Source organism: Cryptomeria japonica, chromosome 3 (assembly GCF_030272615.1).
Source record: "Cryptomeria japonica chromosome 3, Sugi_1.0, whole genome shotgun sequence".
Lineage (NCBI taxonomy): Eukaryota > Viridiplantae > Streptophyta > Pinopsida > Cupressales > Cupressaceae > Cryptomeria > Cryptomeria japonica.
Genome location: NC_081407.1, coordinates 495,405,341 through 495,432,478, shown reverse-complemented (window position 1 = coordinate 495,432,478; position 27,138 = coordinate 495,405,341). Strand labels below are relative to the sequence as shown.

The 27,138-nt window shown below is 36.1% G+C and overlaps 1 protein-coding gene across 1 annotated transcript in view; it reads left to right on the top strand.

Moving 5' to 3' along the window:
* LOC131044644 (transcriptional corepressor SEUSS) overlaps positions 1-27,138 on the top strand; it is a 78,355-nt gene that overhangs the window by 40,622 nt on the left and 10,595 nt on the right. Inside the window, exons 7-8 of the mRNA XM_057978012.2 lie at positions 12,122-12,215; positions 12,375-12,444. Of these exons, the coding sequence (XP_057833995.1) occupies positions 12,122-12,215; positions 12,375-12,444 (164 nt within the window). The remainder of the gene's footprint in view (positions 1-12,121; positions 12,216-12,374; positions 12,445-27,138) is intronic.

Genomic DNA, 27,138 nt, shown 5'->3' with positions numbered 1-27,138 from the left:
TCTTGAAACATGATTGCAAGATTCTAGTTTGGCATTTGGACTTGGAATCATATCTCTATTTTCACTTCCACCTTCCTTTTATTGTTCCTCTCTCACCATTACAAACACTGAAATCATATCACTGCCATCTATAGTTCTTCTAAGTCACGCCTAGTAGCCGCTTTATCTTCTCTGCAACATAGCAAATGCAGAAGCCAACCCCAATCTTATTCCTTCATTAGCCACAGATCATAGAAACAAGTTTTCGCTCTGATACCATGTTGAAATGGTAGAGCCAACACATAGAATAGAAAAAACTAAACCATGATTGCAGAGAATGGTACAAATGAAAAATATTATTGATTTGATTTTGTAGGATAAAATATATTATCAGATACTCATATTCATTCTAAATGTGTGCCTTTAAATAAGCAATACAAAACAGCAAATGGTTGTGTGACTGCACAACTGAAAACACAACCGCCGGTAGTTTTATTAATTAAATCTAAACTAATGTAATAACACCAACATAGAGCTAATTCTACAAATCTTAGGAAAGAAGTGCAATGGAAGTCCCCCCTTTGTATGGTTAAAATGAATATTGATGGTAGCATCTAGAGTTGGATGCTTTATTAGAGATAGATATGGGAAGTTGATTGGAGCGATGTTGAAGAAATTAAAAGAGGGAACAACAAATGAAGATGAAGTCCAAACCCTCACCCTTGGGCTTCAAGTTTGCAATATTTATGGATGTCACGGAGTTGAAATCAAAGGTAATTAATAGATAATTGTCAATGTAGTCAAAATGGAAAAAATCAATTCTGGAAATGAACAATCTTCAACAAGTATGTCCTTTGTTGGCTAAAATCGAAAATTATGCTATAAAACATATCTATAGGGAAATAAATGAAGAAGCAGATATTCTTGCCAACTGGGTGATCAACGTGAAAGAGGAATGTATAAATTACTTAAATTTCAATCCTTGGTCAAAACCGAAACATAAAATGGATTCATGAAATTGGCTGAAATCCATGTGTTTTTACTTTAAAAAATATTATTATCTTGTCAACTATAGAAATCCCGAAGGAGGCAATATATTAGCATCATCAAAGAGTGAAGATTACGAGGGACTTTTTATGGTCTGATGGGATGGGTCATAATAAGAGACACTGTGTGAACTATAATTGGTGTTGTAGACCAAGGAGTATGGGTGGATTGGGTATCAAGGATATCAGGGCCCATGGCACTGCCTTAGCTTCCAAATGGATTGTCAAAGCTTTGTATGGTAATGAACCTTGGAAGGTGCTAATCAGGAACAATATTGAAAGGTCCGTTATTAAAAAAGGCAAAAAGTGGAGGAATATCCCTTTATGTGATATTGTTGTAGCATCAGAATTAGGAATCATCACAAGATAAGTAGATCAATCAAAACACAAGACATGATAACTCAATCATGAGAGCACTCATTGCAAATGAACCTAATCCTAAGCACACTCAATAGAGATATGAAAACAAAGCATTCAAAAGCAAATATCATGCAAACCAAATGCAGAATTGAATGCTCCTTCCATGCGGCTCCATTGTTCTTCTTTCCTCTTCAATGGATTTGTGGATCTCACCTACAAGTGCACATACAATTGAAAGCAAGATTGATGAAAAGCTCAAGAGTACTAGAAGCATAAGTTCGATAGTTTGATTAAGGATTCGGATTAGCTTTGATTGAAAATCATCCAATTTATAGAAGAATTGGATAAATGACAAGATTAGCATGATGCAATTCAAATGGAAATTGCAAATCAATATGACAAATTATGACAAATTATGCACTTTCCATGCACAATTTGATTGATTGATAATTCATGACAAATTATGACACATTCTATGTCAAAATTGATTGATTATCAATTATGACAATTTATGACAAATTGAAATGTCATTCCCATAGAATTAGGAGATGAAATAGGAGGGAAAAGAAATTAGAAATTAAGAAAATTAGAAAATTGAAATTGATGACAATTAGGAATTAGAAATTGATGGAAAAATAGGAAATTAGGAACTAGAAGAAATTAGGTAAATTAATTAATAATTTGTCATTTATTAATTAATTTACAAGAGGAAGAATAATTAGCCAATTAAATAAAGATTTAATTGTAACTTAGGATTAATAAATAATTTAGTAACCCTAGAAGAAGAAATGACAAATTAGGTTAAATGAATAAATCATAAAACCTTAGAAGACGAATTAGAAATGCGAAAATGACAATTAGGTCTTAATTGAAGATAATTAATGTCATGATTTTGAATTGATAAATGACCAGTGCGACAAAATGATTTGATTAAGAAAATGCGCCAATTGACGAGGAACAATGACAAATTGATCCAAATTGACATAATTGAGACAGACAACGATCGATGACAAATCGGTCGCAAAATGACAAAATTGATAAGAGGACAACGATCGATGACAGAATATATTGCAAAACGACAGGATTGAAAATGACCACGATCAATGATAAATTGATTGCAAATGACAAGATCGAACATGACAACGATCGATGACAAATCGATCGTAAGATGACAAGATTGATAAACTGATCGCTAGATGACAAGATTGAAAAGAGGACAAAACCCTAATTAGGATTGACGATGTCCAAAATGATAAGATTGATGATAAGATTGATAAGAGAGCCACGATTGATGACAAATCGATCGCAAGATTGACAGGAGGACAAAACCCTAATTAGGATTGACGATGTCCAAAATGATGACAAATAAGCACGCACATTGATGCAATAGGATAAGATCGATTAAAATCATGACTAGATAGTGTTGTCGACAAGACCAAATTCGAGAGCGAGATAAAGGAAGAATGTAGAAGAATGACTCGATGTTCGCAAATGATAAAGATCAAGTGCGAATCATAGGAGAAATGTTAATGCGACGCAAGAACCTAAAATGAGGCAATGCGCAAATGTTAAAGTATGACCTCGCAAGCGTTTGACCATTTTTAGGTGTCTACAATTGTATTGGGGGAGTATAACACGAAGGTGTTTGGTTCTAATGTATTTGCTTCATTATGGAAGGCATGGTCATAGGTAAGGAGGTTACTCCCTTTTAAGGATGCTATAGGCAACTCTCCATCATATGTTGTTGTGGATAGATCTATCTGGTGGGGGTTGAACTTGAATAACAAACCTCTTGCTTTGACTCAAAGCTGCTCTGCTAAGATCTGGAATGATAAGGGTATTTCTCTTATTAGCAATGTACTGGTTGACAACCGACTTGGCTCTTGGGCTGAGATTAACTCTAAATATGGGATTCCTCCCTCACAAAAGAAAACATATTCTCTTATTGGCGAGGCTACATGTTGTTTCTTCCCTGGTAAGATTCTGGATATCGACTCCTTTTTGAAGCAACTAAAATGGCTGGATGGTTCTTCCTTTTTGGACATCTCTACTAAACAGAACTATATGATGTTGAAGGATGACTACTCAATCTTTACTAGAGTTAATCAGTGTTGGGGTCTTGATTGGCCTAAGTCCAGGTGGCAATTTGTTTTTGATTTCTTTTGGCATTCTCCCATTATCCTAAGAAGTCTTGTTTTAGATGGCTTCTTCTTTTGAAAAAATTAGCTGTTGGTTCCTTTTTTTCTGCCGAGGGTCTTAAGTCTATTAGGTGTGGTGTGTGTAATGTCCAAGAGTCCTTTGAACACCTGTTTTTTGATTGTGATTTTGCCCGTGGTGTGTGGTCCATCTTCCGTGGCCCTTCTATTGTCTAGAACCACCGGCCTGGCCCTTCTTGGAGTGAAATCCTTGCTGGTTTTGTAGAATCTTTTGACCTTAGGTTGAACCGGTTTTGGTCTGTCTTTTCTTGTGAAGTCTTGTGGTTTATATGGAAAGAGAGAAATGGAGAGGTTTTTCAAAACAAGAGGAGGCGGCTTACTGAGTTTAGCAGTAAACGCACTCATTTTTATAATATGTCACAAGTTTTTGCTGTCTTGGAGATTTCTAAAGACAGGTTCATGACTCTAGTTCGTGAAGGTGCTCTTCAGATTTACGACAAAGATATCCAGTGTGTCCAATACTTCAAGAAACATATGGATATCTTGCATCCGAAGGAGATTGAGGCTTTGGCATAGTACATGCAGAAACTCAAGATTGAAGACCTAGATGAGCTTTCTCCTAGGACTGGTGAGAAAGGTGCAAGAGCTCAGTGAATAGTGTGGTTCTTTTTGGATATATGTATACTGACACAGGAGGCATTTTGTTGTATTAATCCTCTTTATGTTTTGTTCATATTGTAATACCAAATGATCTGACACAGGGCTACGGCCTTTTTGATATACATGTGAAAATGATACTGTAGATAGCAGAATACATGTAAAATGTAGGGCACCAGTGGTTATGATGTATATGTTTTGAACTATTTTAATATAAAAAAGCTCTGAATTGTGCCTTGCTTCTGAATCTTGTTATGGCCAAGGCAGTTGAACGTAAGTTAAATGATGATAATCATAGAATGCCTTGTTATTTGGAAGCCCATGTTGTGAAGAAAGCAAACCCCTGTTTTCATTGAGATCTCAGATGGATACACTGTTGCGCCTAATTTGTGGCTAGAGGCAAATGGCCTTTTTGGGAGGAATTACAAAGAAAAGATTGAAATGTGTGTTCAAAACATGAAGTGGCCTACTCATGCTGTGCAATGGGTGCTGGGGGAAGATAAAGATCTCATCAAAACTATGGTTCCATGTTTAATTTGGAGCAACTTTTTAGGTGGCTTAAACGAAATCAATTTGGATGTTGTCTTTGGGCGGGACAATGATGACCAGGACTGGTGTATATGCAGAGGAGATTGTTCATAATATCAGGATGACAAAGAAAGAACCCAGTAGAAGGATGAAAGTGCAGAAAAGTGTGGATGAGGTAGCTTTCTAAATTGCCTCATATCAGAAAGCTCTGATGATGAGGTAGCTTTCTAAATCTCAAATTTTTCTGGTGAAGCATAATCGGTAAATATGTTAATAAAATAGTAGGTAGCAAACTGATAGTTTTTAGATGAAGGATAAGTATATTTCAGGGCATTGTTAGTTAATCTTATATGCTAGAAGAGAAATGGGTTTTCTGAATTATCAAGCCATGACAAGCTGAACAGATGCGTATTTCGGTTTTATTATAATTTAACAGGAATGGTCCCAAAGACCATAATTTACTGATAAAAAACAGTATAGGAAAATATACTTAATTACTAAATTTATTTAGATATATGATAAATTTAGAAAGACAAATTTAGATTTTTAATAAATTAGAAATTACTATTTTTATAAAGAATTGGATTGGCAAATGAAAGAGCAATATTATGAGTGTGCACACAAGGAATTATAAATATTGACCATAACTGGCAAACCAATATTGGAACTTGTATTATTTGCTTTCATATTAGCAAGCAATTAGGATAGCAGAGGTCTCCAGATTTTCAAACATTGGTCGGTCAGTTTTGAATGGAAGCTTGAAAACTAGATAAAGATGGGGCTTGATGGCAGAGACATGCAGTACTTGAGGACACTATTTTTCTTTATTGAAATATGTCTTAAATATTTTTTTTCAGTGAGTGGGCTCCTTTGGGTTCTCCTCAGACACTGCTTGGGTGACACAGGTATGTGTACCATTTGGGCCATGCAGATCTTTGGGGAATCTGGACTCAAATCCAGACCCTGGGAACGAAACTAGTTACTAATGTTTGAATTCAGATTGTGTTGACTTTGAAACCTATGCACATCATGTGAGTACACATGATCAATTGTTTGTTTGCTTAACAGTTGGTTTGAACATTTTGATTATGGCTATCACTTCTTTGTCATTATGAGAAGCAGTCAATGATCAACTTGGTGTGATTCACAGTTAGCTCTAGCATCTTGATTTCTTTGTTATTGCAAGGAGATTGCATTGATCAATTTGGTGTTTCATTCAGAGTTGGGGAATATTTTGACTTATATGGCATTGCAGAGAGAAATCACTGATTAGCTTGTATATGATTCAGTGTATTCAAGCTTTTTGCCATTTAGGATGATTATTTTTTCAACGATTTGTTTCTTGTTGCAGAAATTGTAGGTTGTGCAGGGAGTTGGTAGCTTGCAGTGATTGATTTACTCTTTGGATTCACTGAAATCTTCAACATTTGGCTCTCATTGTGATTTGGACAGTGCATTATTTTACATTTTTGAAGTAGGGACTTGCTAGTTGAAGATTCTTCATAAGATGATGAATTTACTAAACAAGTTTTGCATGGGAATTGAGATTCCTTTGGATGAATATGGTGACCCCTCAGATAAAGTTGCATCCACCCTCTGGATTAATTTGACATTCAACATTCTTAGCTCTTTGGAGGATTGGGGGTGTGGGGTGAAGAAGAGTGTTAGTTCTGTTGGGTCTCAAATCAACAGATTGGATAGGTTCTAAGGAAATGCCAACTCCTATGATCAAACCCTCCAATTGACTTGGCCAACTTATAGAGTGAACCTATTTGGTTACTAACTCTCTCACTTTAGGCTCTGCAGGACCTAGGTGGGTATACCTACTCACTAGTTGTTCCTTCAACTAATGCTTTTTATAGCAGATTTAGTGTCTTAATCTGATATCTCCTAGTCTCAGAATGGCATAAGTTTCTTAAACAGACTGATTTCAGATGTGTGTATTGATCTATGTATCTTACAAAAGTATATAGGTTACACTTTGGCTAAATTACCTACTATACCTACTCTACTAATCCTAATGCTTAAAGGTAAAGGGTAACTGGTATGGTTAAAGGGTTTGTTTACAAATGATCAGTGCCTTTCCTCCTATTTGGGCTACAGAGTTTTATATTTCTTCAGGACTTATTGTGTAAACTTATGAGACAGTTTTTAATCCCACCACCTCTCGATGAGTCTGTGAGTTACTGTTTCTTATGAGCTCTACTTCAATGTCTATATTGTAAACTGCTTGAATGAATTTAACCCTAACTTTTAAGAGACCATCCAAGGAAGAAATACAAGGAACAATTACAATTCGCGAGTAAATCTTTTTGATCCAAATCTACAATATAAAACACACAATTTTACTGGAAGAACACGAATAACCTTATCCACTTTTAGATAATATCATAAGCAACTGCCTCTCAACACATATGAGAAAGAAAATGCAACTGGTTATTTTTGATAAAAAGTTTAAAAGTACGAAATTGCCTCCACCTCTTCTATCTCTATTCTCTGTTTTCTTTTTCTTTACATTTTACATCACACATATATATGTGTTTGAATGGTTTTCATACCCCTTTGGGTGAAAAGACACCCCCCTTTTAAATAAAAATAATTCCAAATCCCGAAATTGCCTTAGTTTATGTAGTTAATTGTCACTTTACAAGTTGTTTAGGCATATTAGAGGTATTTTAAGGCTATTTTATGGGTATATAATGGATAAATGGTCTTTAAATGATGTAAATACCCCCTTTGGTGTTTCACACTCCATTTTTTATGCCCATTATTGTGTTTATGTTATGGTTTCATATTGTGCAACAAATATAAAATATATTACTTGTACCTATTCAATATATATATATGTATATATATATTTATAATTTTTCTTGCTCCTTGTCTTGGAATTTGGAATTCTAAAAATTGCAAATTTTAGGGTTCCAACAAGTTCGGGGGATGAAACTACATCGTGACAGCTCTTTTGTGAAAAATAACAGACCATTGGTTCTCCTACATGTATGGGAGTTGGCTCTTATTGCTTGATGGAGAAATATGATGCTCATGCCATTTTCTTCATGTGGGGTAGAGATAGGCTTTTGGTTAATTCTGTCCTAGTACTTGATTATATATTGAGCAGCAATGCTTCCCTCTAAGGTAGTGTAGCAACATTGATTGTGATATGCCATGCAGTTCTAGTGTGCTAGTGCATTTACTTATATATAAATTGCTCATTCCTTGTTGGAGCGAATATTCATTTGGTTGTATGCATAGCTTAGGTTTTCTGAGAGATCTCATCTTTGATGAGATGACTTGAGGATACAACTAAGTGCAATGATACTCATGTTATCCAAATTGTTGATGGCGATAGGGATGGGGATGGGGATGGGGATGAGACACCTAGTTCTAATTTGGAGGATATTTTATTGGTGCTAGTTCATGATTTTTCAGGGGGTGGTGAGGCTGTTTTGGGGCTTGTTGCATAAATCGAGGTTGTGGCTTGGAGAGATTTGAGTGTTAAACCCATCGTGTAGAATGACAGTGGCTCGTCAGATGGGGGAAATCTTACACACAATATTCTTACTTCTAGAGGGAATGTTAGGCATAGCAACTTGACTATTGTCACCCTTCAGAAATCAAGGAAAATAAGGAGGAAGCGAATATGCCATTGAAGACTCATAGTGGAAAACGACATGCTAATTATACTTCCATGATCACAATGTTGGATATACTTGGAAGTTGAGGACAAAGAGGAATGGAGAAAGCATAGGTTGTACTAGATTTCAGATTTTTGTAGAATGAGGATTGGTTCTCCAGGTTGAGGAGCTGCTTTGGCTTCCAAAATCTGTTATTAGGGCGGTGTTAAGGTAATTCTTTTAGGAGGTTCAGCTTGTTAATGCTATCTTCTTTTTCCCCTCCAAGTTGTGTTTTAGTGGGGGGGAGGGGTATTAGATGAAAAATCCTTGTTGAGTTCCATTTGAGTTACCAATATTTATGGTATGCTATTGGGTTATGTGTAGGTTCTGAGTGAAACCTGCATATGTAGACTAGTCCTTTGCATGTATGACTTGTACGTGTGATCGTTTTGGCATTTGACTCCATTTTTTAAAATCACATCACTGAGTATATTTGGTATCATTCTATATTCCTCTTTTAATTTTTGTGGATACTGAAAAATAAATTGAATGAATGATTCAATAATCGGATGATTACATTGAATGATATACACACGTATATATAGAGGTTACAAGACGACATTCTATAATTAGAACATAACGTTAAAGTAAAAGATTAAAGAGCTAAAAGCTGAATTAAGCTTAAAAGCTAATTAACTAAAAAGAAAAAGCTAAATGCTAAATAAAGCTTAAAAGCTAATTAATTAAAAAGAAAAAGCTAAATGCTAAATAAAGCTTAAAAGCTAATTAACTAAAAAGCTAAATGACCATTAAACAAGGAACTAAATATAGGTGACTAAAATATAATTAAATATTCTAATACCCTCCCTTAATGGTCATTCTATCTACTAACTACCCTACAGAAGACACTGTAGGTCTTTTGATCACAAATGAAAAGAACGCTCTGCTGCGGTGGAGACCCTTCTGGATATGAAAAGTGTTAATGACCAAGAATACTAGAATCCATCCAACCTGACGTTGGGTAACCAAACTGAAACTTGAAACCATGATTTTGAGGAAAATCGGCAAACGCTTTTGCAGAAGAGTATCAACTCCAAAATTGACTGCAAGATACCACGGTTGCAGATGTTCGCCTTGGCAGGTGCGACCCAAACTAACTGCAACAAAGCACGATTTTGAGGAAAAAACCGTCAAACCTTGAAATAGGAACCCTCGAAAAGAGAATCTACGATTTTGAGGAGAAAATCGAAAAACCAAGAAATCTGAGGGTTACAAATCATCTTTTTTGTGGAAAAAAACGGTAAAACCGAGATAACTAAAATCTTACGCGAATATCGCGGATTACAGATGAGATAATTTTTAAGGGAAAATTATAAACCTTGCGAACAATTTTTGAGGAAAAAATCGTGAAAACCCTCCCATGATTTTTTGTGGAAAAAATCGTGAAAACCCTCCCATGATTTTTTGTGGAAAAAATCAGAAAACCGACAGACAATTTTTCAAGAAAAAATCATGAAAACCTTGGGACCTATAAGACGAGGTCTGGCCTAAATCAATCTAATCAAGGCAATGATATTCACATATCGTGAACATGCACTGTTTCCAAGTGTTGTGACAACTGTTGAACTTTTGTCTGTGTTCCAACATGATGCTGGTCAAAGATGCGATCACGAAAATGGAGGTTGAACGAGGTCAACCTAGTGAAAGCATGAGACAGAAGAATCTGATTCAAAAAATCTGAATAGAAGCAGCTGCACAAAAAATCTGAAACCCTGGAGGAGAATTCTGGCACAAATTCCAAGGTGCAAATTTCAAGGTTTGGAAGAAGCCCAGAAATTAAAATTTTCTGCACACTTAAAACAGCATAAACGGTGCCCAAAAACAGCAAAAATCCCAACGTCCACAGAAATAGCAGAAATTGTGAACTGTTTTTAAATTCCAAGGCAAATTTGCTAGCACAAATTCGAGGTGCAGAAAACGAGGCACCCAGAAAAATATGAGACCAACCTAGAAAAGCTCTCGAAAAACCCACCAAGAATCTAAAAACAGAAAGCAGATCCGACGGCTCAAAAATTGAGGCACGAAAAACAATGCACCCAAAAAAATCTAACGATGACCCAGCTGAGGTCTCGAAAAACCCACCAAGAATCTGCAACCAGAATAAAATTTCAAATTGAACTGAAAGGTCAAAACCCTAGTCGAAAATTGCAGAAACCTTAGGAAAATTTTCAATTTGCAAAAAAACCTCCAGGTTGCAAGCCCGAAAATCTCCAGCACTCTAAAAAAATCATGAACTGCTGCCCAGCACAAAGAAATTCGGCCACGAACCAGAAACCCTTGAAACCCTCAAAAAGCCTTTAAAAAAAGCAAAATTGTTTTTTATAAAAAAACAATTAAAAAAAATCTGAAAAATATTCCAGAAAGAAGGCCATGAATTTTTATTAAAAAAATCGCCAAACTTTAAAGAATCCCATTGACCTGCTCTGATACCATGAAAAATAAATTGAATGAATGATTCAATAATCGGATGATTACATTGAACGATATACACACGTATATATAGAGGTTACAAGACGATGTTCTATAATTAGAACATAACGTTAAAGTAAAAGATTAAAGAGCTAAAAGCTAAATTAAGCTTAAAAGCTAATTAACTAAAAAGAAAAAGCTAACTGCTAAATAAAGCTTAAAAGCTAATTAATTAAAAAGAAAAAGCTAAATGCTAAATAAAGCTTAAAAGCTAATTAATTAAAAAGAAAAAGCTAAATGCTAAATAAAGCTTAAAAGCTAATTAACTAAAAAGCTAAATGACCATTAAACAAGGAATTAAATATAGGTGACTAAAATATAATTAAATATTCTAATAGATACTACCTAATATTGGTGTTCTCCTGTTTTTTGTGGAGTACTATTATTTATTTGATAATGGGCTTGTGTCTTTAATCTCACACAAATAATGCTTTTTTTATGATTAGAGGACAAGTGTAATCCAACAGAAATATTGCAATGTAAAACTGTATGATGATAAAACACCATAGGCTTGGTTGTATTAGCATTCTCCTTGTGGCTACATAGAAGGTACTGCTATTTGGGGTAATACCAGAAAGGGTTCCTCCTTATTAAGGAAGGGTTCCATTAAAACCCGAAAGTGGAGACAAGATAAACATCTGGAACACCTCTCTCCTGGGAAATCTTTGCTTAAGGTAAAATCCTATTCTAAATATGATTAGAATATAGGAAGCACAAAAGATCACAAGCTTAATATCTTAGCTTATATGTGGGAAATGGCCAGAGGATACATTAACTTTGGGATAGCTAGTTGGCAGTTTCTTCAAGAAAAGTTCAGAAATATTCAAGGGTTCTGCAATACAGTTACTTTTTGAGGGGGTTTCATCTATAGTTAAGTATGGATCTGTTTTCATAAGAAAAAAATGAGGGTTGGCGTTTTATATGGTTTTTTTCTTCCTTTGATGGATCAACATGTCTTTATTTACTTTGTCTATAAGATTTTCTCTTACTATTTATATGGAGAGAGAGATTCTGAAAAATGCTCTTTTCTAATGTTGCTAACTCTAACACACTTGACTTAAAATTTTATGAGAATAGTACACTTGTTTGAACTGGAGCATAGAAAGTACATTAAGTTGGTAACATAATGATTCATCTCTGTTGGCTTTTAATTTGGGGTGTTAGAGTGAAAGGGTGAGAGGGAGATGTTGGATTATGTATTAACAATTGAATCTGGCATCATTTATTAAAAAGACTTCCAAATTTATAACAGGTTTGTGGCAACTGCTCGTCAACTTGCTAAAGCATTGGAGGTCCCCTTAGTGAATGATTTGGGGTATACGAAAAGATATGTTCGATGTCTTCAGGTGTTCTATTTCAAAATTTTAGTACTGTAAAAATGCTGCTGCTTTGATGTGTCAGGTTTTATTTGGGTTAAACACAATTAAAGAGGACTGACAATAAGGATTTTTGTGGAAAAGCGACTAACTGCTTTTTAACTTTTTGACATCTTAATTCTGTTACAGATATCAGAGGTAGTTAACAGCATGAAGGATCTAATTGACTTTAGCCGTGAAAATAGAACCGGGCCTATTGGTAATATTTACATTTCTTGTCTATAGAAAATCCTTTTTCTTTTACTGTGGCATATTTTATTGACTTTATATTGGTATGCAATGCCTGGCCTTTTAATAATCCCAGCTTTTGTTGTTAATTTTCAGACAATGGTAAGCAGATTCTGCAATCAGAACATTAATCCTAACTGCAAATTAGCATAAAATGAAGAACTCCAATCAAAACAGCAGATCTGAGTACGCTAATGTACATATGCAAACTGGTGAAAATCTGAACAAAAAATACTCACAATTTTGAACCCTCAACACTGCACGTGTCTCCTATAAAAGCATAAAATCACACTGGACTAGTTCAACACTTAGATGCTTTCTCTATATGCTTCAATGGTGTGCTCTACATCTCTATAGAGAACAAGAGAATAAACTCTAGGGTTTACAATGAAAAGTTCCCATATGAGTGGAGTGCCTAGGCTAGGAAAGAGAAACCTTAACAGAAAGAAATGAAGAAAAAAAATGAAAAGTAAAAGAAAAATGCCTTACTCTAAAATAAGAACAACTGATATAACCCAATCTAAAAACACTAATAAAAGCAAGCAACATGCACCAATAAAAAGTCTTTGCCCAGGCTAAAGATAGGAAAAGCGAGAAAAAAGTTGACTGTGCTCTGCTGAAGGAGAACAACGGCCAATCAACAGCTATAGAAAACTAACACTTATTCTTTGCATGGAAGGTGTTCTCCATCAAACCTAATCTCTCCCTTAGTATCTAATCTTTCGTATAGCTAGGGGTATCTACAACCTATGAATCTGAGGGAACACACTTAATAACCTCCACTTCTTTCTAAACACTCTTTATATGCTTGGAACAATCGTGAAGCAAGGAATGGTAGTTATAGTATTCTCAAAGAGCTTGATGGAATTCTGACTGTCACAGTACTCAATTGTCATCTCCAACAATTGATCAATAACTTCTGTTATCGACTTGTGGATCTTTATAGCCTCACAACTTGTGTAGCCATGTACTTTGTCATTGTTGCACTCAATGCTACCATTCCTTGCTTCATGTTGAACCATGATATTACCTTAAGCTGAAATAAAACCTTGAAGTGCTCCTCCTAGCGCTAGAATGAATTACCTGGTCTGAATCCACAAGGCTGTGTGACATTAACTGTCCATTGCCAACATGCCAAAACCAATAATGAACTGTGCCCTTCAAGTTTATAGCACACGATTTGCAACAATCTAGTGAGTTTTCCTTGGAGGAACTTTGAACTGATTCAATGTATTTATAAAGCAAATATTAGGTTGGGTATTCACCAAATACATGGTGAAACCTAAAAACTGTCTTTACAAACTTCAAATATATGACCATGGGAGTCGTGGGTTGGGATTATATTCTTGATGGCTATGACTATGCGGTTGGATGGGGCAAACCTGCTGATTGCTACCCTTCTCCTTCCCTTGGATTGCTTTAGCTCTATAGTTGTATGATTGCTTTTCTTTTGTTTGTGAACTTTTGCATCCACTTTTGGAGGTGTGATTCTATTCCACCCATGTTTTATGTGAAGTAATTAAATCACACCCATGTTTTATGTGAATTAATTAAATCACACCCATGTTTTATGTGAATTAATTAATTTTACTTTTATACAATTTAATATAGAATGTGCACAATTTACCATAAAACTAGTGGGTAAGATTGATTTTCATATCAAACTCAAAGGTCAACTCTCCCTTGCATCATGCTTTGAGTTTAATTACTACTTGTAAGAACTAAGTGATCCAAACGCAAGACCAAAACTAACAAATAAGATTTATAAATAAATAGTGAAGGTTAGGATCTGTAGTTGTTTTTTTGAAACCGTCAAAAAAAGTTCTTATCAATTTGTGAGAACCATGAACATTGTGCTTGCTTCAATCCATATAGGGCCTAATACAACTTGTGCACATGGGTCTCTCATCCATGTGCTTAAATTCCTTTGATTGATATACACTTCATCTATCTTGCCAGTCAAAAAAGTTGTCTTTACATCCACTCAAAATAAAGAACAATCAAAATAAGATGGAAGAGATTAATTACTCTTATAGAAGTGTATCTTGCATTTGAAGCAAAGGGTTGTTGTAGTCAGTTCCCTCTCTAAGAGGTCTATTGTGTAATTAATCTGGCCTTGTTCTTTGATATGCTCCTACCTGCCACATGCTTGACCTTGTACAATTACGTGGAATAAATCATTGACTTCCCTTTTCCTCTTGGCACAATCTCACAAGGATCGTTTTGCATAATGGAGTGATATTCCTCTGCTGTGCATCTCCTTGCAGCTACATTGAATTTGGCTTTGCATCAATGATGGAAGACATCGATGCAACAAAAATAAAAAAAACGTCAAAGGGGTCTTACTCACCTAGAAAGAAGTCCTTGTTTCTCCTACTTGTTATTGTATCTTTTGCAATGTTTGAGTAAGCAATCTAGGCTTCTTGGCTGTAGTATAGGGTAATGAAGTATCTACTCTTGCAGTGGAACTTGGCTAAACTATAGTTGGTACTACTGTACATTTTGGATTGGCACTTGGGATGGCAATCTACTCACCCTTTTCAATCTCCATGGGATGTTACTGAGATTTGAGGACCAATAATCCTCATTAAACTGCATGTTTTGGTCTGCCCAAAGAAAAATGGGCAAATTTTGGTGTGCCTTTGATGTCCCTATAATGGACTTGCTTTTTCTCTTTGCCACCCATTTTGTGATGGTTGTATGCATAGCTGGATTACTCGCGACTTGGCTCGACTCGCCAAGCCCCTGGGACAAAAACTCGGCAAAAACTCGGAAAAACTCGGCGAAAAACTTGGCAACTAAAAAACACGCTTAAATTTAATATAAATCCATTTTTTTTGCAAAATTTAATGAGAAGATGCATCCAATGAGTCAATAAATGATAACACAAAAGAAACAAGCTGATTCTAGATATATTTAAATGCGGAGTGTCTACAAAATTGCATCCTCATGAGGAATGTTGATGGCTGAAAGCCTGAAAGCAATATAGTAAATAGTTTTTGTAAAACCAAAAGTAAATACATCATTACAAATTACAATTACAACTTCCTCTTCCCCACTCTAGTAAAAACTCGGGGAGAGGTAGAACTAGCGGGTCTAGTCATAGAAGTCTGTAGTGGGCGTTACTGTGCCTCCTTGCTTGATATGTCTGGCTCATCCCCATCCTGGATGAAGCTATGACTCTACCTGCTTTTGGCACTGGCAATGAATCCCCATCCTCCTTAATGTCATCCAGTGTGAAACCAAATCCACCCCCCTCCTCCTCTGTAGCCTACCTCTCCAAATCATTGATGTCATCCTCTATAAACAATAGAGGCTGCTTTTGTGATATCTAGTCACTATAAGGATCTATATCATCCAAATCAATTGGACCAGTTGATGCTTCCTCTACATTCCTTATGCGCAACTGAAGATTATATTGCACAAAGACAAGGTCATTGAGGCGTTTTTGAGCTAACTTGCTTCTCTTCTTCGTGTCGATGGCCTCAAACAAGCTCCAATTGCGCTCACAACTGGATGAACTAAAAGGTTGACATAAGATTTTGAGGGCAATTGTTTTTCAATTTGGGGTATGTCCACCCAAACTTTTCCACCAAGCATCTGTAAATTAAAATTAGGTTGAGGGTAGCACCCCTCGCCGAGGTCTAAGGATGAGAAAGAGAGGGGTAGAGAGATAGGTCTAGATCTTGGGGAAGAGAGGAGAGAGTGAGATAGAGAGTGGTAGAGAGGGGGATAGAGGAAGAGTGATAGGGAGATAGATAGGTCTAAAATTTGGGGCAGATAAAGTGAGTGAGATAGAGAGAGCGAGAGAATGTTGATAGGAGCATACTGATTACTGAAATTTGACTAAGTTTGAAAAATAAAAAGATCTTTTCAAACCTAGAATTTGCATTATAACTCGTAGAGATCTGAAACCACTCTCAAACATCTTGCCAATATATACATGAAATATAACTTAAAGTATAAGAAAGGAAAAAGACAAGTGATATTTCATGTATATATTCTCATGAAAAGAATGAAACGGACCTGAAATAACAAAAATTAGATAATTTTTTGACATGTTTGGGCCTCTTTTTTTAGTGTTGCCGAGTTTTTAATAGAAACTCGCCGAGTTTTTGTGAAAAAATCGCCAAAAACTCGGCAAGTTTTTATGGTGAGTAAAAGTCGTAAAAACTCGCCTTGAAGAAACTCGTGAGTTTAACTACTTGCCGAAAACCCGGCGAAAAATCGCCAAAAACTCGGCGAGTTTTTATGGTGAGTAAAAGTCGTAAAAACACGCCTTGAAGAAACTCGTGAGTTTTTAACTACTTGCCGAAAACTCGGCGAGTAGTCCAACTATGGAACTTGTATGTCCCCCTTTTAATCCTTCCATGTTCGCAAAAAGCATCATTGTATTTGAAGATATGCTTGCTTCTGTTGTTACACCTCAAAACCTTAATAGTCAAATCCTGCATGATTCTTTACTGTTAATTTTAAGGCAATTAGGTGTTAATTTGATCAATTTGAATTTAATCAGACTATGTATAAATAATGACAGTAATAAAACACAATAAACAAGAACAGTAACAACAATAAACACAAGACACCAATACCCTGGGAAAACCTCCCTCCTGGAGGTGAAAAAACCAGCCTCAAACTTTAAGATGTATTATATCAATGGTAGGCAATTACAATATAACTGACTTATCTCTGAATTCTTTTCTAACAGCAAGTTGTCATAATTATAGATGATGCAGCCGGAATCAGAATCTTGACAACTTGATAAGCTCTTGGAGTTCGCCAAAATGCAGGACCAACAAAAGGTGTCTTTAACAGCCTGAATCAGAATCTTGTCGACTTGATAAACCCTTGAAGTTCGCCAAAATGCAGACCAGCAGATTCGCTAAGGATAGCAGAAATAGATCGCATAAAATGGAAGAGCAGAGCAGATCGCTATATGCAAAATGTGATTTATTGTGTTTATTCATCTTGAAGTTGTTATGTATATATACCCTTCTTTGGCGGTGGATCACCTTAGGTCGGCTTGCACTAATATTAATTATTGTTAATTAATATTTACCACGTTGGACATTGGTCCAGTCCAACCCCTTTAGCACATTATACTTTAGGGCCCAACCCTATTACATATGAATTGCCTTTCACACGCCACATTTGGGTCTAGCCCAATAATAGTCACATTGAAAATAATACATGCATATTTGATTTTACATAATCCGAACTTAGCTAATATTTTCAACATTTACAAGATCTTTCAACTCTTGGAACTTCCTAAAGGTCTCAAATTTTCTCTTCATGAAGTAAATGCAGGTTTTCCTACATGAATCATCAATAAATGAAACATAGTAAATGTTTCGTGCAAGTGAAGCTGCTGACGGAGATCCACATTAATTTGAATTAGGATTTTGGCTGTGATTGCTGATAATACTTGTTGATCATTAAACTCAGTCAGACATGTAAGATTTGTCATAGTTGATACTGAACAAGTTCCTGGTTAAAATTGGAACATATAGGACCATCACAAAGTTAAAAAAACATTGCATAAAGGCACACATAAGGTAACAAATCCTATACCTTCAACTATATATGTGGCATTATCACCAAGTTCCACTTATGTACATGTCTCCTCTTTGTAAATTTTGTTGAGAGCCTTCTTATTGAAGGTTGTGTTTTTCAAATTTCAATGCTCCATTGTCCACATACTATACTACACGAGAAACAATGTTAATGGAAAACACAACACCATGGATAAGGTTGTCTCAAGCCTAGATGAAAGCTCATCTATTTCTGAAGCTTCAGCACTCCTTGCAAGCTGCCCTGTTGTTGCTGCTGCTTGTCCTTCCCCTTCTTCTCATGACATCAATAAGAATAGTGACCATTTTTGTGGCATTTGAAACTCTTGATATGGCACAAATTTTTGTTCCCTTGATTAGATGAACTAGATTCCTCCCCTTTCTAACCCTTCTTGGGTCCTCCTCTCTTACTGCGCTTCCTTGACTTATTGTTGAGAGCTAGATTCTGACACTCTTCCATTTTGGCCACAGTAGTTTCTAGTTTGGTTTCCTCTTGGATGAAATCATCCCTAACTTCTCAAAAGTGAGTAAGTTTTCATGATCACAAACACCCCGAACAAAAAGGTTGTAGGATGGAGATAACTCATTTATAGCTGTGGGCACCAACTCATCATCCTCTATCTTCACTCCACTAGCAACGAGCTGATCTCCAAGCTTAGTAATCTTCATAAGATAAGTGGCTACTATGTTTGTGATGTTGAGCTTATTCTTTAGCAACATCTTGTGAGAAATGTTCACACTTTGATACAAAGTGATCAAGGTATCATACATCATTATTTACTTCTTTGCAATGTGAGGATCAAATTGTTCTTCAGCAAAAGGATTAAAGATGGAGATGCTGTCTAAGACAGGTACACTCTCTGAGACTGAGACTAGTCATACCTTTAGCTTTTGGGATACACTAAAACTAAACAGATCAGCCAGGAATAACTCAGATCAGCAGCCTATCACAGGTTTCTATCAACATTCCATCATTAGAGCACTTATGGCATCCCACTTGACAATCTCTCACATGTTTAGATCACTTCAATCTGTGATGCAAGTTTAGCACACTCCATACACATATGTAGAAGATTTTAAATAATGTGTTCACATACCAGGCATAATTTTCAGACCACAGTAAACAGATTTTGTACATTGAAAAATTACCACAAAGTGAAAAGCAGCCTAAATTGAAAATTCCAATCAAAATGGCTGATATGAATGTGTACTTAAGGCTTCAGCAGACATTGAAAGAATGATTTATGCTGCTTTGGAAACACAATCCCAAGAACTCTTTAGACAATTATACAATTTCATACACCAACTTAGACCAACACTACAACATCCCACACAGCCTGTCTCTGCACGTCGTCATAATTCTTTTGGAGTCCAAGTAAATCTAGATGTTCCTATGTTTAAAGGAGAAATTGATGCCTCAACATTGGATCTTTGGATTCGAAAGCATGAAGCATACTTCTCCGTCACCAACATTGAGAAGATTCCCTTCACAATGCCGAAAATGTTTATTTCAGTGTCTCACTAGTGGCAAGTACTCAATGTACAATGCAATGAGGATCACCAACAGATTCTAGCTTGGGATGCCTTTGTTAGGGTTCTATATGGTAGGAATCCTTCCCCCTCAAACATTATGAGATGAATATATGAAGTTCTATTAGTTGTGCTAGTGCAAGGTGTAGTCAATGGAAGATAACACTGAGTAGCATGACAATTTTTTGCATCTACAGGGGAACCTTCCTTAGCAATGCAAAGTGCTCAAATACATAAGTGGACTATTACCTTTTATCTTTGCTAAAATGTAGTTCTAGCTTTAAACACCTTGGGTCAAGCATTCTGCAATTCATCCAATATTGAAGTCAAGGCTTACTTAAGCAAGTCTTCCTTGCATAAGAGCAAGGCTATGTAGAAAACTAGCTACAAGGTTTTTGCATAGAATTGATACCCCCCTATGCAGAAGTAACCGCAATACTCTTGATTGGTTGTGTAACACCCCAGAGTATCCTCATTGTCTATGCTAGATGCCATAATAAGGTGATACATGGTGTCATTGTAGCCACAATAACTCTCAAAATGATGCGAAATGCCATGCCCAACAATTACTAGTTGTGCAAGTGACATCAGATTCGATGAAGTAGACGAGATTGATTAAGAGGCACCATGTCCCTTGCACTGGTGTTGAGACTGCTAATACTTCAAAGGCAAGCGTCTTCCACACAAAGTATTGTGTCAATGGAAAACTTGTGGTAGGATGCCTAGGTCTTTCTACTAAAATGCATCCAAAGGCATACTCTCTAGGTCATTTTGTGTACTATCATGGTGATAATGACACTGTATATGGCATTTAGGGGAGCTTAAATGTAGCTGACCTATATATAGTAGGTTCATCGGAGTCACTCCACTTGTAGAGCAGACAGAGAGCAGTGTTGTATCAAGAAATAGTTCAGACCAAAATTATTTTGAAGGCAACTTTTCAAAACTCATGAATATTATATGAATGGATGAATATGCCTTTTGGCTTAACCAGTGTCCCAACAACATATGTTTGTCTGACGAATGACATCCTGTGACCCTTCACCAACTCCATCATTTGACTTTGTGGATGACATCCTCATCTTTAGTAGGACTTGGGAGGAGCATGTTTTGCACGTACTTGATATCTTTCACCAATACAAGCTACAAGACAATCTTGGGAAATGTACTTTTGTCAACAAACAAATGTAGTGCTTGGGGTACATCATTGACCACCTTGGCATACATGAGACCTTGAAAAGATCAAAGTGATTTGAGATTGGCTAACATTGCATGCTCTCATCAACTTGTGCAACTTACTCAAACTTGCTAGCTCCTATAATGGGTTTGTTCTTGGCTTCTTTGACATCATGTGGGCACTAAATCATATCATACATCCCAATGCAATATTTAGAGATGCAATACTTGAACAAGATGTGCCTAGTCTCATATCATTCAAAGACATTCAATGACACATTAAGGCACTATTCCACGTACAAAAGGGGTTATTTAATATATGCCATTGTACAAACAATGCAACAATGGTGCCACTACATCTTGGATGAGAAGACTTATCATTCACTTGATAATAAGATGCTTTATTTTTTGCATAGATAGAGCAAGTTGGAGAATTCACACTACATGAAATGAAAAATATATATTTGCAACAGGTCCATTTGGTGTTCAAGCACAAGAAGGGGAAAGACAAGGTAGTTGACACCTTCAACCAATTGTTGGTTCGTGTGCTCACGAGAGTGTTGGACTTACATGGATGCAACTTCTTTTTAACTGGGAAATCTTTTACCCAACAGACCTACACCGTGCTTGCACAAGGCAAAGAGGTTGGCAAATTCTATTTGTTTGACAATATATTTACAAGCTTGGGACATCTCTATGTTCTAGATGATGCACCACACTAGAGACTCATCTTGGAGGCATATCACACCAAGATAGTTGGACACTTTGGTTTTACCAAGACATGGGCAGCTTTAAGCAAAATTTTTACTCTTCCCATATGCATACAAACATTGAGTGCCACATCTAGTCTTGCATTCCTTTCTATATCACCAAGCCTATGAAAAGGCATCATGTGTGATGTTTTCACACATCACCCCATTGCAAATGGGTGAAAAATTGATTGCTCAAATTAATTGGATAATCTATTCAACGATATACAAGTGTATATATAGAGATTACAAAACGATGTTGTAAATTAAGAACAAGTCGTTTAAGTGAAAACTAATAAGCTAAAAAGCTAACTATGCGTCTTTAATAAGAAGCAATAGTTTCCAATAGTTTCACTTAACGTACTAAAAAAGCTAAAGAAGTCGACTAAAAAGCTAAATAGCTAAATAAGTCGACAACTAAGATGACCACTAAGAATAGAAGATGACCATTATAGAATAGATATTAATATTATTTTAACACCATCCCTAATGATCTTCATACTCAATACCCTATAGAAGACACTACAGGTGTTGTGATCACAAATGCAAAGAACACTCTGCTGCTACGGAGACCCTCCCAGGATCTGCAAAATGTAGATGACCAAGAGTACCAAAAGCCATCCAAGCTAATGTAGTCCTCACACGCGAATTAGAGATCTGGCACACGCGAATTACTGAAGCCTGAAACCATGATTTTGAGGAAAAAAATCAGCAAACCCTTTTGCAGAAGAGTATTGAGCATTGTTTGCTCTAGCAACTCCTAAAAAGACTGCAAGATACCACGGTTGCAGATGTTTGCCCTGACAGTGCAACCCATAACTAACTGCAACAAAGCACGATTTTTGAGGAGAAAAATCGATCAAAACCAGAGAACTTCATGAATCACAAATCCCACACAAACTTCGCGTATTACGAATGATTTTTGAGGAAAAATCGTAAAAACCAGCAAACAATTTTTGAAGAAAAAATCGTGAAAACCTAGAAATACCACGCAAGCTTTGTGGATTACAGATGATAATTTTTAAGGAAAAAAATTCTAAACCCTGCGAACAATTTTTGAGGAAAAAAATGTGAAAACCAACAAACAATTTTTCTGGTTAAAAATCATTAAAACCTACCAAACAAGAAATTTGCTTATCACAAAGCATAGAAGGCTGACTCCTCTTCAGAACACTCTGCAATATGAACCTGCTCTTGATCCTGTTCCTGAGACCCTCCCAGCCTAGATTGCACGTATGCCAACAATTTCTTGCAATCTTTCTTCATATGGCCAAACTAGTGACAATAGTTACACTGTACACTTTTCTTCTTCGAAAACTGCAGATATTGACCTTGCGCAACCCTTGTGCTGGAAGGACTGACCTTTACCCTTGTTCTTATCCAAAACTTCAGCTGTGAAGACCTGTTAAATGGACGAACTAGTTTTGCTTCCAAACTGCTGCTTCCATCGATCTTGTTGCAAAAGCTTGTTGCAGAGATCAGGAAACTTAAGATCAACACTAGTAGACGAGATATTGAGCGTATCAATGAAATGCTTGTAGGATCTGAGAATGCTTTTCAGCGTGATCACTACCATATCCCTCTTCCACCATGGTTCGGCCTATAGCTTCCAACTAGTCACAGATCTCCTTGATCTTCGTGAGATGTGCCTGGATAGATGACTTCTCATCCATCATGATAGAAAACAACATATTCTTCAGAAAGAAAGCTCGACTCTTGTTGGACGTTTCATGAAGATCCTTCAAAAGATCCCAGATCTTTGTAGCTGTTTTACCTGAAGGCACCTGAGGGAGTTGATCATCTGTGACTGAGAGTTTGATAAGCATGACAGTCTCTCGATTCTTCACATCATGTATGTCTTGATCATCACCTGCCGTTGGAGGACGAGATTCCTTGCCCAAAACAATCTGATTAAGGCAATGATATTCAAATATTGATAGCATGCGCTGTTTCCAGGGGTTGCAATTGAGGTCTAAAAACTTCTGACTGTGTTCCAACATGATGTTGGTCAAAGATGCCATCACGAAAATCGAGGTTGAATCTGATTTAAAAAAATCAGAATATAAGTTGTTGCAAACTGAATCTGAAACCCTGGAGTGGAATTCAAGGCACAAATACCAATGCACGAATTTCGAGGTTTTCTGAAAAACCCATAAATAAAACTTGGAATATTTTTGAAAATAATTAGAAAAATATTCTGCAGAAATTTGAAAATAATCAGCCAAAAAAAATATTTTGGCAAAAATCCCAAGGAATATGTCTGCTGGCACAGAACCCAAGGTATTGAAATTATGGAAAAACTTAGAAAAGTATTCGGAAAACCCAGAACCGCTCATAGAAGAAAACTGCAAAACCCTAGGTTTCTTGGAACCTCTAATTTTTTTATTTGAAAAAAAAATATTAGGGTATTGAAACCCTAGGTCGCCGCGGCAAAAACCCTAGCTGCCGAAAAGAACAGTCCGGTGCAAAAATATTTGAGCCGAAAAAAAACACGGGTTCTGAAAAATCTAAGGCAAACCCTCAGAAGGTTGTGATTTTTCCAGACGCAAATGACTTTTAATGAAAAAGACGAAAGTTCACACGCAATGGCGGATTATTGAACCCTCCCAAAATCTCGAGCCCTCCCGTGAGGGAGTCGGACCCAGATCGGCTCCCGATCTGATACCACTGTAGAAACCCTTTGCGTGCCTAGAAAATCCCGCAGGTCGCGAAAAACGCGGGATCAGAATCGCGGCGCTTAGAAATGAAATAGGAAAATTGCACACGAAAATGGCCGACGTGGATCGCCAAAAAATCACACGATATCCACATAAAAACCTAAAACCTAATTGCCAAAAAGTTTGAAAATTGCGACTAAAAAATCGCTAAATACCTGCAAAACAAAACTCCCAGTTTCAAGCCTGAAATCGTGCAGTGAAAACCGTGAAAAAATCGCAAGAGAAGTGGTGCAAATCACAAAATAGGTGACCCAAATAAAAACCCACAAATAACATGAACCCCTAGCACGAAAATCCGCCCTAAAAAAACTTCCAACAAACCCTAGCTGCAAAAATTTCTTGGATCCAATTCGCCCAGAAAAAAGACAACTTGAGAAAAATTTCACTAAAAAAACTTTCAATAAGAAATTATTTTAGAATTACAAATTTTCTACAAAATTTAAATCCTGCTCTGATACCATGAAAAATTGATTGATCAAATTAATTGGATAATCTATTCAACGATATACAAGTGTATATATAGAGATTACAAGACGATGTTCTAAATTAAGAACAAGTCGTTTAAGTGAAAACTAATAAGCTAAAAAGCTAACTATGTGGCTTTAATAAGAAGCAATAGTTTCCAATAGTTTCACTTAACGTACTAAAAAAGCTAAAGAAGTCGACTAAAAAGCTAAATAGCTAAATAAGTTGACAACTAAGATGACCACTAAGAATAGAAGATGACCATTATAGAATAGATATTAATATTATTTGAACAATGGGGACCCCCACTTTTTTTTGCTTTGCTTGGGTGTTTTTGTCGTCTTGGCTTAGTGGTAGTCTCTTGGTCGTTAACCTTTGCTAGTAAGTAAGAGATGTCAGGTTGGGGTCACGTTGCAAAATTACTAGAGGTTGTAAGAAGCCAATAGTGTCGATATGTTGCAAGAATTGCCAAGGTTGTCATGAAAGAAGTCTAGGTGAGTGAAAATTGGAAATTTCCTTCTAAGGGTCGAATTTCCACTCTAGGTGAAAATTTGCAAGTAAATTGGAACAAAGAAGGTTGAAAAACAAGGAAATTAAAAATCCAAAAACTTCCTTCTAAAACAAGGAAATCAAAACCTTCCTAGTAGGGATCAATTTTGCACTGATCAAGCAAATTGTTGAAAACTTGCAACTAAAATGAAATAAAGAAGGATAAAAACGTGGAAATAAAATTTTTCCTTCAAAAACGTGGAAATAAAAATCTTCCTTCAAAAAACGTGGAAATAAAAAATCTTCCTTCAAAAATGTGGAAATGAAAGCCTTTCTTCGAAGTGGCGAATTTCCACTCCTCCTTTGTGCATGTTGATTTTCCACTCTTGGTCTAATTTAGATGATATAAAAGAAAGTGAAATTTTAAGGCAAATAAAAGTGGAACCGTCCTTGTATAACAAGGAAAATAATGTTGATTGGAATTTAAAACTTCCTTCTAAAACAAGGAAATTAAAAACTTCCTTGTCTTGTGCGATTAAGCCTTGAGCGAACTTCCTTGTAATATAAAGAAATTGAAACCAAAATTAAATCGAAGGCAAGAAAAACATGGAATGCTTATTGAGCACTTCAGCTTGAATGATCATTTAAGTGCAAAATCACATGGAGAAGAAAGAGGCCGATTTGATAAGAAAAGAAAATTCAAATTTTAATTGCAAATAAAAAATGTTATTAGAAACGGCAAGTCGGTTGTGGATGGAAAATGCAAGGGGTTCTATATTCAATGAAGGATGTGTCCAATTTAGTGTAATTATCTCATTCGTCAAGAGAGAATTTGTTGTAACAAACCCTAATTAGGGTTTCATTTTATAATCTTGTCCACTGATTTGAGAATGAATCTGAGCCATTGAAATGTAATGAGCTCTCTATATAAGGCTCAAGTCTTGTCATTGTAAAGGTTGATAGTTAGTAGTAGAAGCAATTAGTAGTAAAAGTAGGGTAGGAGGAGAAGGCAGAAATTGTTGCCAAGGCATGTTAAACATTTTTTTTATTGAATTCAAGGTGAATAGTCTTGTTTCTTCTACATATTGCATGGGTTCTTGTTATATCCTCAAATTAGAAGTTCATTGATTATGATGGAGTAATGTGTGGATGTTGATAATTCCTTGGTTCATACTATTTGTGGTTAAATGATTTCTAATTGCAATGTGTAGTTGGCCTAAACCTCAAATTGTGCTAAGTTCGATTGTGGAGATATGTTCAAGTTGCACCATATTTGGGTATTTGAATGAATGTTCATGATATGAAAACCTTTATCATCCTTAGAAGATTGCACTAGTTTTGTGGAGTTGCTCCTAGCATGGCACGGCAAAACTTGGTTTAAGGAATGTATTCATCCAAACATTATCCATTGTTGTCATTGACTTTAGGAATTAGATTTGTCTTCCTAAACCCCTCCTCTTTTATAAGGCTCAGGTCTTGTCATTGTAAAGGTTGATAGTTAGCAGTAGAAGCAATTAGTAGTAAAAGTAGGGTAGGAGGAGAAGGCAGAAATTGTTGCCAAGGCATGTAAATAAACATTTTTTTCATTGAATTCAAGGTGAATAGTGGTGTTTCTTCTACATATTGCATGGGTTCTTGTTATATCCTCAAATTAGAAGTTCATTGATTATGATGGAGTAATGTGTGGATGTTGATAATTCCTTGGTTCATACTATTTGTGGTTAGATGATTTCTAATTGCAATGCGTAGTTGGCCTAAACCTTAAATTGTGCTAAGTTCGATTGTGGAGATATGTTCAAGTTGCACCATATTTGGGTATTTGAATGAATGTTCATGATATGAAAACCTTTATCATCCTTAGAAGATTGCACTAGTTTTGTGGAGTTGCTCCTAGCATGGCAAGGCAAAACTTGGTTTAAGGAATGTATTCATCCAAACATCATCCATTGTTGTCATTGACTTTAGGAAT